Genomic DNA, 14677 nt, shown 5'->3' with positions numbered 1-14677 from the left:
ACGAGAGAGAGCAGCGTATAGCGATTCAAATCAAACGGAAAGAAAATGAATGAAGTTGACCGTCTACTTCAGCTTTTGACCTCGGTGATTGTGAGTGTCTGTGTTGTCCTTATACCCCCCCCCCCCTCTCTATCGGAACCATGGATAGCGCCTCTCTACAGCTATTTGTTTACGTGTTTAAAAAAGCACCAGAAGCTTATATATACACATCTAAGTTGTTCGTGCCCCTCCACACCACTGCATGCGCTTCTATTGGCTAGCGCTCCAACACATTGTACGTGATAGCCTAAGAGGCGGGACATCTCTTAGCGGTTGACCAATCACAACAGAGCTAACCAATCAGAGCAGACTGGGCTCTGGTTTCAGACAGAGGGTGAAAAGAGGTGCTGCAGAGCTTTTTGAACATTATAGCATGGAGACATGTCACAGAAGAGACACTAAATACAATTATGAACCTGAAAATGAGCAAATTAGGTCCCCTTTAAGTAGCAACCTGATTTACTGCTGCTCTCTCATTATCTCTTGGGATCTTGACCTGGACCGTACTAAATTAACCTATAGGAGGCTAGCTGTCATCAAGCAATGGCAACACATTGATTGATGGGTCTCTATTTTCCTTTGCTTCCATCGACAATTTTAAAATTCTTGTTTCTTTCTTGAGTGGTTTGAGTAACAAGGGTCTTGTGCAAGAAGAGACACACATCCAAAGTCCTGTTGATGACAGACAGAGGCTGAAGGTTCAGTTCAAAGGTCAAATAGACTCTGGATTCCACGTGGTGTAAAGCTGCTGTAAAAACTAAAAGGGGAATTTGTGCATGTACTTTCACACCCACTGATTATTCATGGTAGATCAAAGACAACGATTATCTCCTACAAGTGTACGCTGTAAACTTAAATAGGTTAAAAATATAACTTGTACAGTGTTTTTCAATTTTCTCCATTGCTCTGATCGGCATGTCTTACATTTGTCCTGTTTGCTGACACTGAAAACGCAGTCGAACCTCTCTTCTGTGTAGAACCAGACGTTCCTACGAGGCGATGATCACTCTTACAGACCATCTTCCATCAGGGAGTGAGCCCAGAGGAACCTCCAGTCGTGAACGGCATCGTTGGCGGCTGATTGGCAGCATTACAATGAACATGTTCTCTCATTATACTTTTGCATCGACATAGTATATTTATTCCTTCATTCCGTTGTGTCACTTGCGCTACATTCCTGCACTATTTTACGATGTATTGTCATTGTGTCTTAATTGTATCGTAAGCTTCACTGTTGGAACAGGTGGGACCATGTCAACTCAAAATGTCACTTCGAAGCACATTGGGAAGTCGTGTGCTCCCACCAGATATTGTTCTATTTGAGAAAAACCATTGCGGCCATGTTTTATCGTGCTTTTATTGATTCCTGTCGGTCTTTTTCTTTAGTGTCATGGTAACCATAAGATAATTGGATGACCATTTTAGTTTCACTTAATTTCACTGTAAATTGCATGAAATTATGAGCTGTTTTGTTTTAATTATGTTGTATGTATGTTTTGAGTGTGTGAGGACCCCAGGAAGAATAGCCAATGCTCATGCTAGTGCTAATGGGGATCCTAATAAAGACATAAAGAAAACTCTCTAAGCAGACTGATTGGCGAGGAGACCCTGTACCTCAGACAGTGACAGCGGTTATCCTGCTTTGTGTTAAACGACGACTACCAGCCACACTGCATTTAAACATCGTCCTGCAGGGTAAGCGGTCACAAGGTGGAGAGAAAAGTGCTATTAAAAACAGCCATTGCACAAATGAACAAGTTGCAGCAGTGTCACACAGCTGCTTTGGAGGCAACAGCTTTTTATTTATTGATTGTTTCATGTTAGTGTTTTTTAAAATGTGAATCAGCATGGGGTCTGTGTCATCATGGATCCCTTGTCTTTTAACAGCAAACCCACTACGGGTACAAAGAAATAACCTGACGCTGAACCATGCCGTGGATATTGTGCATATTACAATGAAGCTTTTAGATTTTAAATGAACAAACACGGAATCAGCGCAGCCACAATGTAAAAGATATGGTAAATCATTTATTAACAATGTTACACAGTTCCCTCCTCAGCAGCTGCGGTTCCACATCTGGCTATATCTCATTTGCTATGTCTCGGCAGAAAAGAAACAAAAAATCCAAATATACATTCAGAAAGAAATTAATTTAGTTCATGTATAGGTTCATATATATATAAAAAACAGATGTACAGTAAAAATCACATACAGTATCAAACGTCTATATGAAACATGTTCTATTCAAGTTTTAGTGCAAAAGCATTTTAAAATATAAAAATACTGTGTTGTAATTTCTCTCGTATGAAGACACGGGGTGTGTGTGTGAGGTGGGCGGGTTAGAGGTGTGTGTCTGCGATGGGGATTCGTCTCAGCTCCACTATCTGAGAGTTGGACATGCTTCCTCCGTCGTGACTCCCAGGGATCGAGTCGTTGTCGCTCACATTAAGGCCGGTCCCTGAAACGGAGCAAAAAAGTCATATTACACTTCCATTGAAACACACGGTTATTTTCTTTGTAGTCACTTTCATTGTGCAACATGTACATGTATTTGTTTTAGGGTTGCATATATTGCATATCCCTTAACCCTCTAGAGCAGCGGTGTCAAACTCAATTTCATCATGGGCCACATTCGCATAAAGGTTGCACTCAAAGGGCCGGTTGTAACTATATAAATATATAATATATAAAAGAATGTATTATATTACATTATTGCCTCTGAATTGGATTATTATCGGATAGGAACATAGGAAATAACTACGTCTGAAAGCAGAAGTCCAGGGCAAATAATTGCAAGTCTCTTCAGTGCGCATGTCACAAAACGAGATGCATTGTGGGACATGTAGTTTATGGGCAACCTGCTTCTGTAAATCGGCATGTAACCGTATAATAAACGTATTATATTCTTTGCAAGCTCTTGCGGGGCCACATAAAATGAAGTCGCGGGCCGGATTTGGCCCCCGGGCCTTGAGTTTGACACCCCTGCTCTAGTGCAATACCAGGGCTGCACATTTTGAAAAAAATAGCTCAATTGTGATTGTTGTGACTGATATTGCAATGTACACAATATTAGAGGGACTTCACATCATTATTGAAAAATATAACAAAATGCTATTGGTGCGATTTTTAAAAGAGGACTTTTACCTAACAAGGATTTTTTATAGAGTCTGTAGAGTGATGTTTGTAGGCTGGGACTTTTCTGCAGACCCAAAATAATTCATTCAGATATTTTCACCTGTTCTGCCTCAACCAAATGTTGCACTTCCTGCGATTTGGATATTGCACGAGTCCATATTAGGATTGGATATCAATGAATTGTGCAGCCCTGTGCAGCACCTTGTTTCATTATTTCAGTGCAACACTAACGTTAGCCGTGCCAATGATATGTTGTCCTATTATGGCAGTTGGGTATTATGTAGCAGAAAAACAAGCTTGTTATGAGTTAATCTAATGGCAGACACATTTCCATATGTTTATATATTTTAATTACAGGGTATGTGGACTGTGTTCTGTGGGTGTTCAACAAGAGGGTTATTTTATGTGTTCAATGCTGTTTTTATATCAGTCTTCAGAATATCCATATCATTTGGATTCAATTAATTATATATATTGAAGGGGAATTACACAAACAAGAGATACGCTTTTGTGTGTTTGTGTTTGTGCATGATCAGACTACTCAAAGCCACTATGATATTTTGTTAGGATTCTGGATTCACGTACACATTTTTTAATATATTATTTTATAAGAAACTTAGACAAAGCAACCGTGGTTTGATGGTTTTGATTTCTCAGGTATCAATAGTATTTTCTTATTTATCGATAGTTTGTTTATATTATCCACTTGTCTAGTGGTTAAGTTTCGATGTTACAATATGTATTAATGTCAAGGTTAGCTTACTTGCATAGAACATTTGAATACACAGGCCATTCAAAGTGCTTAACAAATAATAAGAACAAAAAGAAGACAATTCATAAAAGCGATAAAATACTGGCTGCAGCTAAAAGTGGAATGATAAGGCACGTTAAAGGATCTCAGGATAGGCTGCATTAAAAAGAAAGGTTTTTAACCTTGATTTAAAGAGCCTGTGACACGGTTTTCCCCGATCATCCAAACCCATCAATTTGAGTACATATTGTCCCCTTGAAAACCGTTACTGAACTGATTTTGGATATTTGTACTTTGATAACCATTAATCTGCCTTCAATGTTGACAATTTTCTGGATCTTCTCGCGGATTCTTCAAGTCCCGCCAAATGATGGGTGACGTCATTGCGGGCACAGCGCTCCAGCTGCACCGTCCAGGATCCCAGCATCTGCATGTAAACCTTTATATATATACAGTCAGATGTAAACGTACGACGGCGCACACAGCAGCAAGCTCAGACAGCGACAGGTTAATGTTGAACGTGTCTGAGAGCTCATATGAGGCTGAAGGATCGGTTTATGTTGTATCTGTTAGAAGTTTAGGAATGAGGTGCGTCAATATGGGCGATCATATGGTCATGTAGCCAGTGGGACTGGGACTAAAAATCATCCCGGGACTCTCGACCGGCCCACTTCGGTACCGCTAGTAAATTGTCAACGGGGGGAGCGGGGGATGTAAAATACAAATATAATGTATAATGTCTGTGTCTTTGACATTAGCGCTGCTCGCCACCTGTGCCCTGTACTACGAAGCCAGTTCAACAGACCCTGGATATGTTTGAGTAACAAACAAACTAACAACAAACTAACAAACGAGATCTCGCTAAGCAGTCCTACGACGCTGGTTATCAACTCGGTAAATCAAGCCAGGGTTTCTCTCTCCTGCTGAGAGCGCGTTCACGTCTAAGACACGAGTGGATCTGACTTTAATTACATTTGTCTCAAGTGTTTCGTCAACATAATGTGTTAAATAATACTTCTGCATCCAGTCTGTGACACTGTGAGTGTTGCACGGCCAGATGAGGCTGGAGAAGCTGACTCAGATCAGGAAATATATGATATATTATGATATTATATGATCGATGATCTGATTGATGATGTAATATGAATGATAAGTGCGACACGTCGGCGTCTTCTCTGCATACGGCAGTTTAAACTGTATTTCCTTTATCCTGTAATATGACTTGAGAGATTTAAACTCCGCACACTGAGTTGATCTCTGTTCTATAGACGCCGGAGGCGGGCAGCGTCAGGTAAAATAAGTTATTTAGCCTTCTCAAACCTGAGCCTCACGCGCCGCCTATGGGGGATGTGCTGGTTACTTATCCGACCGGCCCACTTCGGTACCGGCCCATCGGGATTCGTCCCGATGGCCAGTCCGCCACTGCACCCAGCCCACGTAAACTGTCAACGGGGGGAGCCTCGCTGCGGGGAAACGGTGGACCTAGTGTCCCGATCGGAGTGGGAATAATAATAATAATCCGTGCATTTTATCCATTAATTTCCCCAACATTGTGGTAAAAAAAACACACGTTTAATCCATGTTGTTGGTGCCTACTACAACTACAAAAAGCATCGGTTTGTTTTCTCATCAGGAAATGCAGACCGGCTCAAACAAACGATTTTTAATCATCATCCTCACTCATCATTTCATGTATCATATGTTCGCCGAATTGACATGAAAGCACTAATAAATGTAGTTTCATCCACTTGAGTTTATAACCACAAAAATAATCGATTTGTTTTTATATCACATCCGACGGGAGGAAATTCAGCAGCTCTCACTCCCGATTTTTAATCCTCATGTAATCATCATCTTCACCACCATCATTTATGTTTATGTCGCCGAATTGACATGAAAGCACTGACACATATGAATATACTGTAGTCAACTTCATTAAAACGTTATTAACGTGCCTAATCTCAGTAATTCACCATTTCTACGCATGACACAACACACTTTGTCCGTGTTTGGCTCTCGAAGCGTTCCCGCATTGACGTCACTTCCGGCTTCCCCCAAAACTTCAAAATGAGTGAAGGAATTTCCCCGCGATGTTCGAAATTATTGATATTTAACGAAACGGTATCGCTTTTTCTTTTTTAAACTGACGGTTCGAGATTACTAGTAGCCCAATATTTCATTGCACAACAGTTGTTGGGATGGTGTCACAGGCTCTTTAAAAGAACCCAATAGCCGCTTTCACGCCAAGTACTTTGCGGTACTTAGTCCCCGGTACTTAGTCCCCCCGAACTCTTTAGTCCCTGGAACTGTCCTAGCAGATCGCGTTCACACCGGAAAAGTCCTTGAGGGAGGATTAAGCAGCTGACGTCACTTCTTCTTCTTCTGCTTTGGGTTTACTGGCAGGCCGCAAACAACCTCACGGCGTATACTGCCGCCCGAAGTCCCCCGGAGTTGGGAACTGGATTCAGTAGAAGCTGCTGGGTCGCGCCTTCCGAGTAAATCGCCAGATTAAAACACCTCCTCATCACTCCACCGCTCACATGTTTTCTTTTGTGTTGCCATAAGTTAGTCTCTCTCCATTGGTGCACTGGGCTAATGCTAATAATGCTAATGCAAGCAAATCAAGGGCGTTATTTGCAATTCGCCCAGCCAATCAGAAATTCTTAGCGTGGCCGACACACCCAGGAACCATTTCCTCCCCAGGAAAGTATACCTTTCAGCAGGAACTATCTGGGGGGGAAAGGTTAGCGCAAACTAGGTTCTAGTTCCAGATGTTTTTGGTGTGAAAGCAAAATCCCAAGAACTATCGGCCTAGTTCTTGGGAAAAGTACTCCGGTGTGAAAGCGCCTAATGGCAGACACTGAGTACCTGTCTCGGTCTTTAGTCTGCTTGAACACCAGTATGAAGACCCTCATTACAACACTACCTACTGACCCTCGTTAGGAGGTGGACCATTATATAAGTCTGATGAGAGAATTATCTTCAATGCTGACTGACTGGTTGAGATTAGACCAGGCCACAAGTTCAGTGTCACGCACACGCACAAGGAGAAGGTCAGAGGTCACCAGGGAAGTGAGAAATGGAGGAATGTCCTTGTGACTGGCGGCGCAACAAGTCGAAAAGTCAACTGCAAAACAGAGGATTATAACTCTGATGATTGTATTTCACAAAAATGTGGTTTCCAAACTGAAAAGATCAAATATGTTCTGGAGGCAATTGACTTGATTACATCTTGCTAGCTTGCCCTCTTGCTACTCTGAATAATAAAACATGCTGCTGAGTCTGCAGACGAGGGGACCAGTACATTCTCCGGCTTGTTTTTCTGCAGCCCAGAAGCTATTTAAGGTTTTACACCCGACCGCTCAGGCCAGAGGGGTCGGATGGAGCAGCTCAGAAACACACAACAACTGTCCGTTTACTTGAGATGACGCACGCCCGCACGCACGTCCGCCCGCACGCACGCACGCACGCACACACACACACACACACACACACCACACAATTAATACAAGGGTTACAGGTTATTATTTTTTTACAAAGTGTAACACTAGCCTAATCCACATTCATTAACACCCGCAGGTCCCTTGAACTCACACCTGCCAGAGGGGACTTTGAATATGGCTATCTCCATGGTTACACGTTTTGTTTTGCTGGGATGCACACTAGCAGGTCTCAAGAGCTGCTGCATGCAGGCCGACAATACACCGAGGTTACACGAAGAGAGTCTGCGAGGCTTTAGAAAAGTGAAGTTTGATGTGGTTTTCCTCGGGACTGCCATCAGAAGCCTCTCAGTGCTCAATAATGTCTATTAGATAATATATGTGCCTTCAAAGTGTATTTCTTGGCTCCCGAGTTTAATGTGGCCTGACACACTTCCATTACATTTACGGTCTTATCAGGTCGGTATGTTTTTTTTAACTATACATCTACTTATCTTCCCCAGAGAGATCGCTATGGAGAACCAGACTATTGCTTTTTCCATGATGCAGGACGGAAACGGACCGGTGCTTAAAGCTTAGTTGAAAGACAGTTTTACATTTGAAGCTGTCCAACAGAAGGAACACTCACGATTGGTTGTGAGTAGCAGGGACCAACAATAGAAAAGCAATATATAGCAATCAAATAACGGGACCAGACAACAATTTGCATTCGTAAACCAATTTGGAAGAGCTACAACCACACGCCTGTATCCATGCACACACACACACACACAGCAACCTAAACACTACATGCCACATGTTGTGTTGACCGCGACAGAGCAGCTGGTCGCAGCCTAAAATGCATCCATGTCTTTTGATAGCCATGTTGTTTGTTGCTCTTCGATGTAAGTCTTCAGACAATTGAAATATTTGAGTTATACTTTAAGCATCTGGTATCTTTAAGGCATCACGGGACTTAAGTACATGTTCACCTAAACCCCAAAGAAAACCCCCCAATGAATATCTTTGAATATCTTTATGTTTCAAAGTGGCCCTTAAGCTGAGCAGTGATTTCATGTCAGCAAATGACATATTCACCGGCATAACTGAAAAAACCCGTCTTTTTACCTGTTGAAGAAAAATCATATGCGCATAATTAGCAAGAATAAAAGGCTCCCACTTCGCTCTGTTGGCACAGCTCCAAAGTTAAGAAGACGTAGGACCTTAAATCGAGGCTTCAGCTGTTTCTCAAATGAGATGCACCTCACTGCACCACCATCTTTCTCCTTTTGGTTACTTTTCAGGTGTGTGAGAACGAGTGCTTCTCCTCGAGGTTATGTCTCACATGAGAAGCAGAAAAGTGTCCCGCGGTACCGAGGCCGTCGTCCAGCGGATTCTCATTCGGACACTGTGAAGCTATTACTCTGTGATTTCAAAGTGAGGAGAGGACTGTGCGTGTGTGTGTGTGTGTGTGTGTGTGTGTGTGTGTGTGTGTGCGTGTGCGTGGTGTGTGTGTGCGTGTGTGTGTGTGTTGGGGATATATCAGTGAGCAGTTTGGACCTTCAGCTCATTAAACATTGATGGCAACCGAGGAAGAATGGTTTCCATGGCAGCAGAGAGATTTAGGGGTAAGCTTGGGAATAACTAAGCAGGGCTGATGTTAAAATATGTTATAGACAGGGTTGGGAGGGTTACTTTGTAAATGTAATCAGTTACTGATTACTGATTACATGGCTCTGAAAGTAATCCGAATACAGTTACAGTTAGTTACGTAATCAGATTACTTTTAGATTACTTTTGGATTACTTTGTTTTTCCTTCACAGATGGCTATGTTTTGGTGAACAGGAGACACACAAAGCAAAAGGAAACTGAACGTGTTTTTACTGTTTTAATGGCGTATCAAGAGCACAACTGAAACATCACATCTGAAACGATGTAACAACATAATACACGTGTTGGGGATGCAGCTTGGGATGTGAGGAGTGAGGGACAGGGCTTAGAACGGGCGTGTCGCCTTCTGTCCTGCCAGTGGTGGCAGGACATGAATTAAAATGTTGAACTCAGACTTCATTTTAAGGACATGTCGGCCAGGGGTGTAGAGCTATATTTGTTTAAGCACCGGATCGGCAAAACAGGAGTGTGTGCACCAGTCTGCCTTGATCTATGAATTCATGTCCGTGACTCTCACAGTATCTGCTGCCCACAGCTGTTTATAGAAGGAACACCTCCTTCACTTCATGACATCTCTGCAGCGCCAGGAGGCAGCGGGAGGGTTAACTCAGAAGACGAGCGTGCAGTGCCTTTCACGCACCGCCTGTCACGCACCGCCTGTCACGCACCGCCTGTCACGCACCGCCTTCGCTGTGTGTACCTTCAGAATCATAAGGCTAAAGAGCGACCGCAGGCTGATGTGTTTAACCACACATACCTCTACACGCACACAACTTAAACGCAGACTTTTGTTCCTCCATGTTTCGTTGTTATTGTTTCACTGAGCGAGCGGACCCGCCCCTTTTTTTCAAACGCTCCCTTTTTTGGTCCATCTGCGGCGGTAATAGTTTTTGTGCGCTGTGATGATTCGGCTGTACCTTTGGTAATGAATATTAAATGTTGTGAGGAAATATTTCCACCAATAATTCCAATAAGTAATCCAGAATGTATTCACTTCAGGTTTACGAAAGTAACTGTAATCAGATTACTCGTTTTTCAAATGTAACGCGAGCTGAATACAGTTACTTGATTTTTGTATTCTGATTACATTCCGTTACAACCCAACCCTGGTTATAGATAGGGGTTGTATGCTGGCTTTGAAATAATAAAACACACACACACACACACACACACACACACACACACACACACACACACACACACACACACACACACACACACACACACACACACACACACACACACACACACACACACACACACACACACACACACACACACACACACACACACACACACACACACACACACACACACACGTTTTGTCATCTCTCTCTTTCTCTCCCCCGACTTAAAGAGGCTTCATTTTGAAAGCTCGCTGTATTTTCCCTTACACGTTTGATATAGTAGTCTGGCCGACACACTGTTTTAAATCGTGGGGACCTTTACCTCAGGACACAGCGCCTTTATGTTTAAGTTTCATGGAACAGAACTGGACATAAGTGCTCGCAGGATGTGTGTCTATGCCTACAGTAACAGTTTGACTAAAGTAATGTTGCATTAATCTTGAGGAAATGAATAAGACCACTGGAGGGGAAGTAGTTACAAATCCATACACATTTAATTATAACACAATTGATGAGCAAGAGGGAACTCTACATAATAGTGTCCTTTTTACTGCAGTGTAATGAGCTGGAAAGGCTTCTGATACGGCCTGTCCTGAGGAGGTCCACACTAAACTCATGAAGTCTGTTGACGCTATGTCTCCATGGTAGCCTCTTATAATTGTCTTGTGTTGCATTTAAAACTGTTTCGTAAGGCGGGACACCATTGTTGATATCTACAGCTGTTATGTAAATGTGATATAGTATCAGTGTCGGCATCTCAGCAATTGTTTACAAGACAAATAAACGTACAGTCCTAAGCTGAAGTAGGGGTTACTCTACTATGCCTATTAGCTTTTATCTATGCTTTTGTGTCTGTCCTGGGTTGGTTTTATTGTGCTTTGACTGGGCATGTGTGCTGGACTATGTGGTGCCATTTTGTTTACGTGTCATCATTGTGCTCATGTGTTTCTCTCTGTGTCTATGGGAGGCGTGTGGCGCAGTGGGTTAGTGCATTGGTGCTCGGATCAGGGGGGCACAGGTTCAAACCCCACTGCAGTCAGCATGTCGTTGTGTCCCTGTGCAAAACACTTTGAGTCTGTTAGTCGCTTTGGATAAAAGCGTCTACCAAGTATCATGTGATGTACCTGCAGAAGAAAACGAGTCTCTATGGCTAAATCTACATGATGGATTTAATTGTTCATGTTGATTAAATAAATAAATATATAATACTACATTTATAGGAGAGATAATAGCTGGATTCAGTTCCAAGCATGGGCGTAGGAAGCATCCTCAATGTGGGTGGGGCAATTTCTATTTAAGTGTTGAAGTTAAATGCATCTATCTGGTGCACTTTGCAAAGTTAGGGACTACATCTATGGATCCATCTCTCGACACCACCCATGTGAAACAGAACGGTTTAAAACAGACTTACTTTTTCTTTATGGATATTTTACAAATCACTCCCCTTTTAACCTGTATTTTAGTTTTACTGTCCTATAGTATGAGTTGGAATTATTTCATATACCATTTTATTCTCTTGTTTTGTATAATGATCATATAAAAGGTGTGCCTTGGAAATACTTGTTTACGTGAGATAAGTCCTTTACCTCCCTGGGCTGACGTTATAAGATGTGTCTGACAGGAGAGAGCTCTCCTCCTCCTTGTTGTAGAGACAACTATCCATGTACGTTAGCGCTCTCTCGTTCACTCTCTCGCTCGCTCACACAGAATGCGCTCGTCGTGCCACACGTGAGACCCAGAATAACTTTGAATGCTGTATCCTATTATTTTCGATGGCTTTATTGACAGATGAACAGATCTCCACTGGGCTTACAACTAAAGACACAGCTACACAAAACATGCAGCGTGTGTGCGGCTCTGAGGATCTGCCTTGGTACAAAGTAGCAGTGAAAACATGGCACGGAGTTTCATTGATTTGGGCATTCTCTCAATAAGCAAGTGGAATGGATTTGATAATGAAGCGCTGACACGGCGCTCTACAAAGAGCGGCGAGTGGAGAGACCAGTCTATGGGAGAGACCGATGATTTCCACATGGTAAAAGTGGGGGGGTCTAAACTAATCATTTTAAAAGGTGGGGGGGGGGGGCTTGTCCCACCCTCATATAATGGCTGCGTTAGGGTTTCAATGATAAAATGAAAATGCTTATAAGATACAGAAAATGTAATAGAATTAAGAGATGTTGAGTTGTTTGCCGGTAGAGTAATTCACTTTTTGAAACACTTTTGTCAAACACATAATGATGTAGTGCAGGGGTGTCAAACTCAATTTCATCGCGGGCCACATCAGCATTATGGTTGCACTCAAAGGGCCGGTTGTAACTTTAAGACTATATAAAAATACATATATAAATATATCATATATATAAAATAATGTATAATATTACATCATTGCCTCTGCATTGGATTATCATCGGATAGGGTAATAACTTCATAATTAACTACGTCTGAAAGCAGAAGTCTAGGGCAAATAATTGCAAGTCTTTTCAGTGCGTATGTCCCAAAATGATTTAAAAAGAAAAACCAAATTCTGGAGAAAAAATAAATAGAAGTGACATTTTGAAATAAAAATCTAATTCTGAGAAAAAAGAATTCTATGAAAAAGTGCATATTTTGAAGAAAAAAAGGCAAATTCTGAGAAAAAAAGGCAAATTCTGAGAAAAGTCATATTTGAGATGCATTGTGGGACATGTAGTTTATGGGCAACGTGCTTCTGTAGCATGTAACCGTATAATAAACATTATATTCTTTGTAAGCTCTTGTGGGGCCACATAAAATGAAGTCGCGGGCCGAATGTGGCCCCCGGGCCTTGAGTTTGACACCCCTGATGTAGTGTCATAGAAACGGTGCGAGGGTTCAGTACAGCGGTGCGTTAGTGGGATCCTCACCGGTTTTTAAGGCAAATATAAGGTCATCAAACTCCTGTGACTCCTCGTCCTCTGTGACCAGGTTGGAGTTGATGAAGCCTCCCTCCGTGCTGTATGTTCCCATCACAGGGCTGGGTTTGAACACGCTGCTGGGCTGACTGCCGGGGCGCAGCGACGAGCGCTCCCAGTCTGCCGACACCTGACACACAGACACACATTTACACACGGGCAAAACACAATATACATTTGAGGTTTGTGAATATTCAGAGAGAACTTTGACTGAACCCTTTACGTGTAAGGTTGAATCGGATGCATTGCAACTTCATGGGGTATGTGTTTGGATACATGCATTTCAATTCCTGCTTAATGACACTAAAGCCCCTGTCACACTGTCCCGAAATTGACACCCGATGGACACACGATAAAGGAAATGTTCAAATTCGGCTGTGATCGTAGCAACATCGGGCCATTCGTGAGGGCATCTAAGCCATCGTATGACCGCCGGTGGAGTTTCTCAGGCTCCGGCAGCAACTTCGTGAGCGGCAACTTCGTAAGGCACTCGTGAGGGCATCTTGTCAAATCGTGTCATCTTCGTGTTATCATCGGTGCATTCACCCTCACTCTGATCGGGGCGAATGCCCGATGGCACCGAGGATAACAAGATGCCCTCACGATGGCCTTACGAAGGGCAACATTGACACACGAATTCAACACGAAAATGAACCTTCGCAAGGTCCTTCGGCTATTTTTTGGCATGCCAAAGATTTTGCCTCCGCTCACGAAGTTGCTGCCGGAGCCTGAGAAACTCCGCCAGCGGTCATACGAAGGCTTAGATGCCCTCACGAATGGCCCGATGTTGCTACGATCACAGCCGAATTTGAACATTTCCTTTATCGTGTTGTTTTATTGCACAACAAAATCATGTAAACATATTATGTAAATAACCCAATTTGTGTTCTGTGAAACTAAAAAGGATATAATATATTATTTTGAAGCACAGTTGACAGGAAATTGTTGTTGTTATGGAAACAACATTACGGAGAAAACGTAATATTTTCTACATATAAAGACGGAGAAAGTAAAGAACAAAGTCTGAAGATGTCAGTACAGTATCATAGTACTGTAACATAATTGTTTTTGGTACTTTCATTGCAGTTGTATTTCTTAAATGTAATGTAAATGTTGCCTTCGTGTGTGGTTCGGGGCCATCTTCGTGCGAAATTCACAATTCCATATTCGTGTGTCCATCGGGTGTCAACTTCGGGACAGTGTGACAGGGCCTTTAATAAAAACAACTGAAAGTTCCTGATATTTTAACCTTTGTTTGAAATGTGATATTTTTTCTTAAAAGCAGCTAAATAATATGAATAGAACATTAAAAAATGTAAAGCACAAGTTCACAGTATTCAACATTATTTTTTATTATAATATTTCTATTCTTCAGATTTTATTTGATCTTTTATTGGACATTTTCTTTGATCTTAATTAGTATATTTATATGACATCTTATTTTATTTTATATAATTATTGCACATTCTAATTCTTATGTTAATACATATTTAATTTTTTTGATTTCCCCCAGGATAAATAAAGTGTTTCTGATACTGATTCTGGTTATCATAAATAACACATATTAATATGGAGAGAGTGTGTACACAATAAAGCCTGT

General features: G+C 42.0%; 1 protein-coding gene across 1 annotated transcript in view; it reads right to left on the bottom strand.

The window, feature by feature from the left end:
• Positions 1-2041: 2041 nt before the first annotated feature.
• The window catches only part of adgrv1 (adhesion G protein-coupled receptor V1), a 167874-nt gene continuing 155238 nt past the window's right edge, over positions 2042-14677 (bottom strand). The window contains exons 94-95 of the mRNA XM_034092068.1: positions 13030-13207; positions 2042-2498 (exon numbers count right to left, since the gene is read on the bottom strand). Of these exons, the coding sequence (XP_033947959.1) occupies positions 2380-2498; positions 13030-13207 (297 nt within the window). The 3' untranslated portion in view covers positions 2042-2379. The remainder of the gene's footprint in view (positions 2499-13029; positions 13208-14677) is intronic.

The sequence above is a fragment of the Pseudochaenichthys georgianus genome, chromosome 9 (genome assembly GCF_902827115.2).
Source record: "Pseudochaenichthys georgianus chromosome 9, fPseGeo1.2, whole genome shotgun sequence".
NCBI classification, from domain to species: Eukaryota; Metazoa; Chordata; class Actinopteri; order Perciformes; family Channichthyidae; genus Pseudochaenichthys; species Pseudochaenichthys georgianus.
The sequence above is the reverse complement of the archived record's forward strand: the minus strand, read 5'-3'. Positions and strand labels throughout refer to the sequence as shown.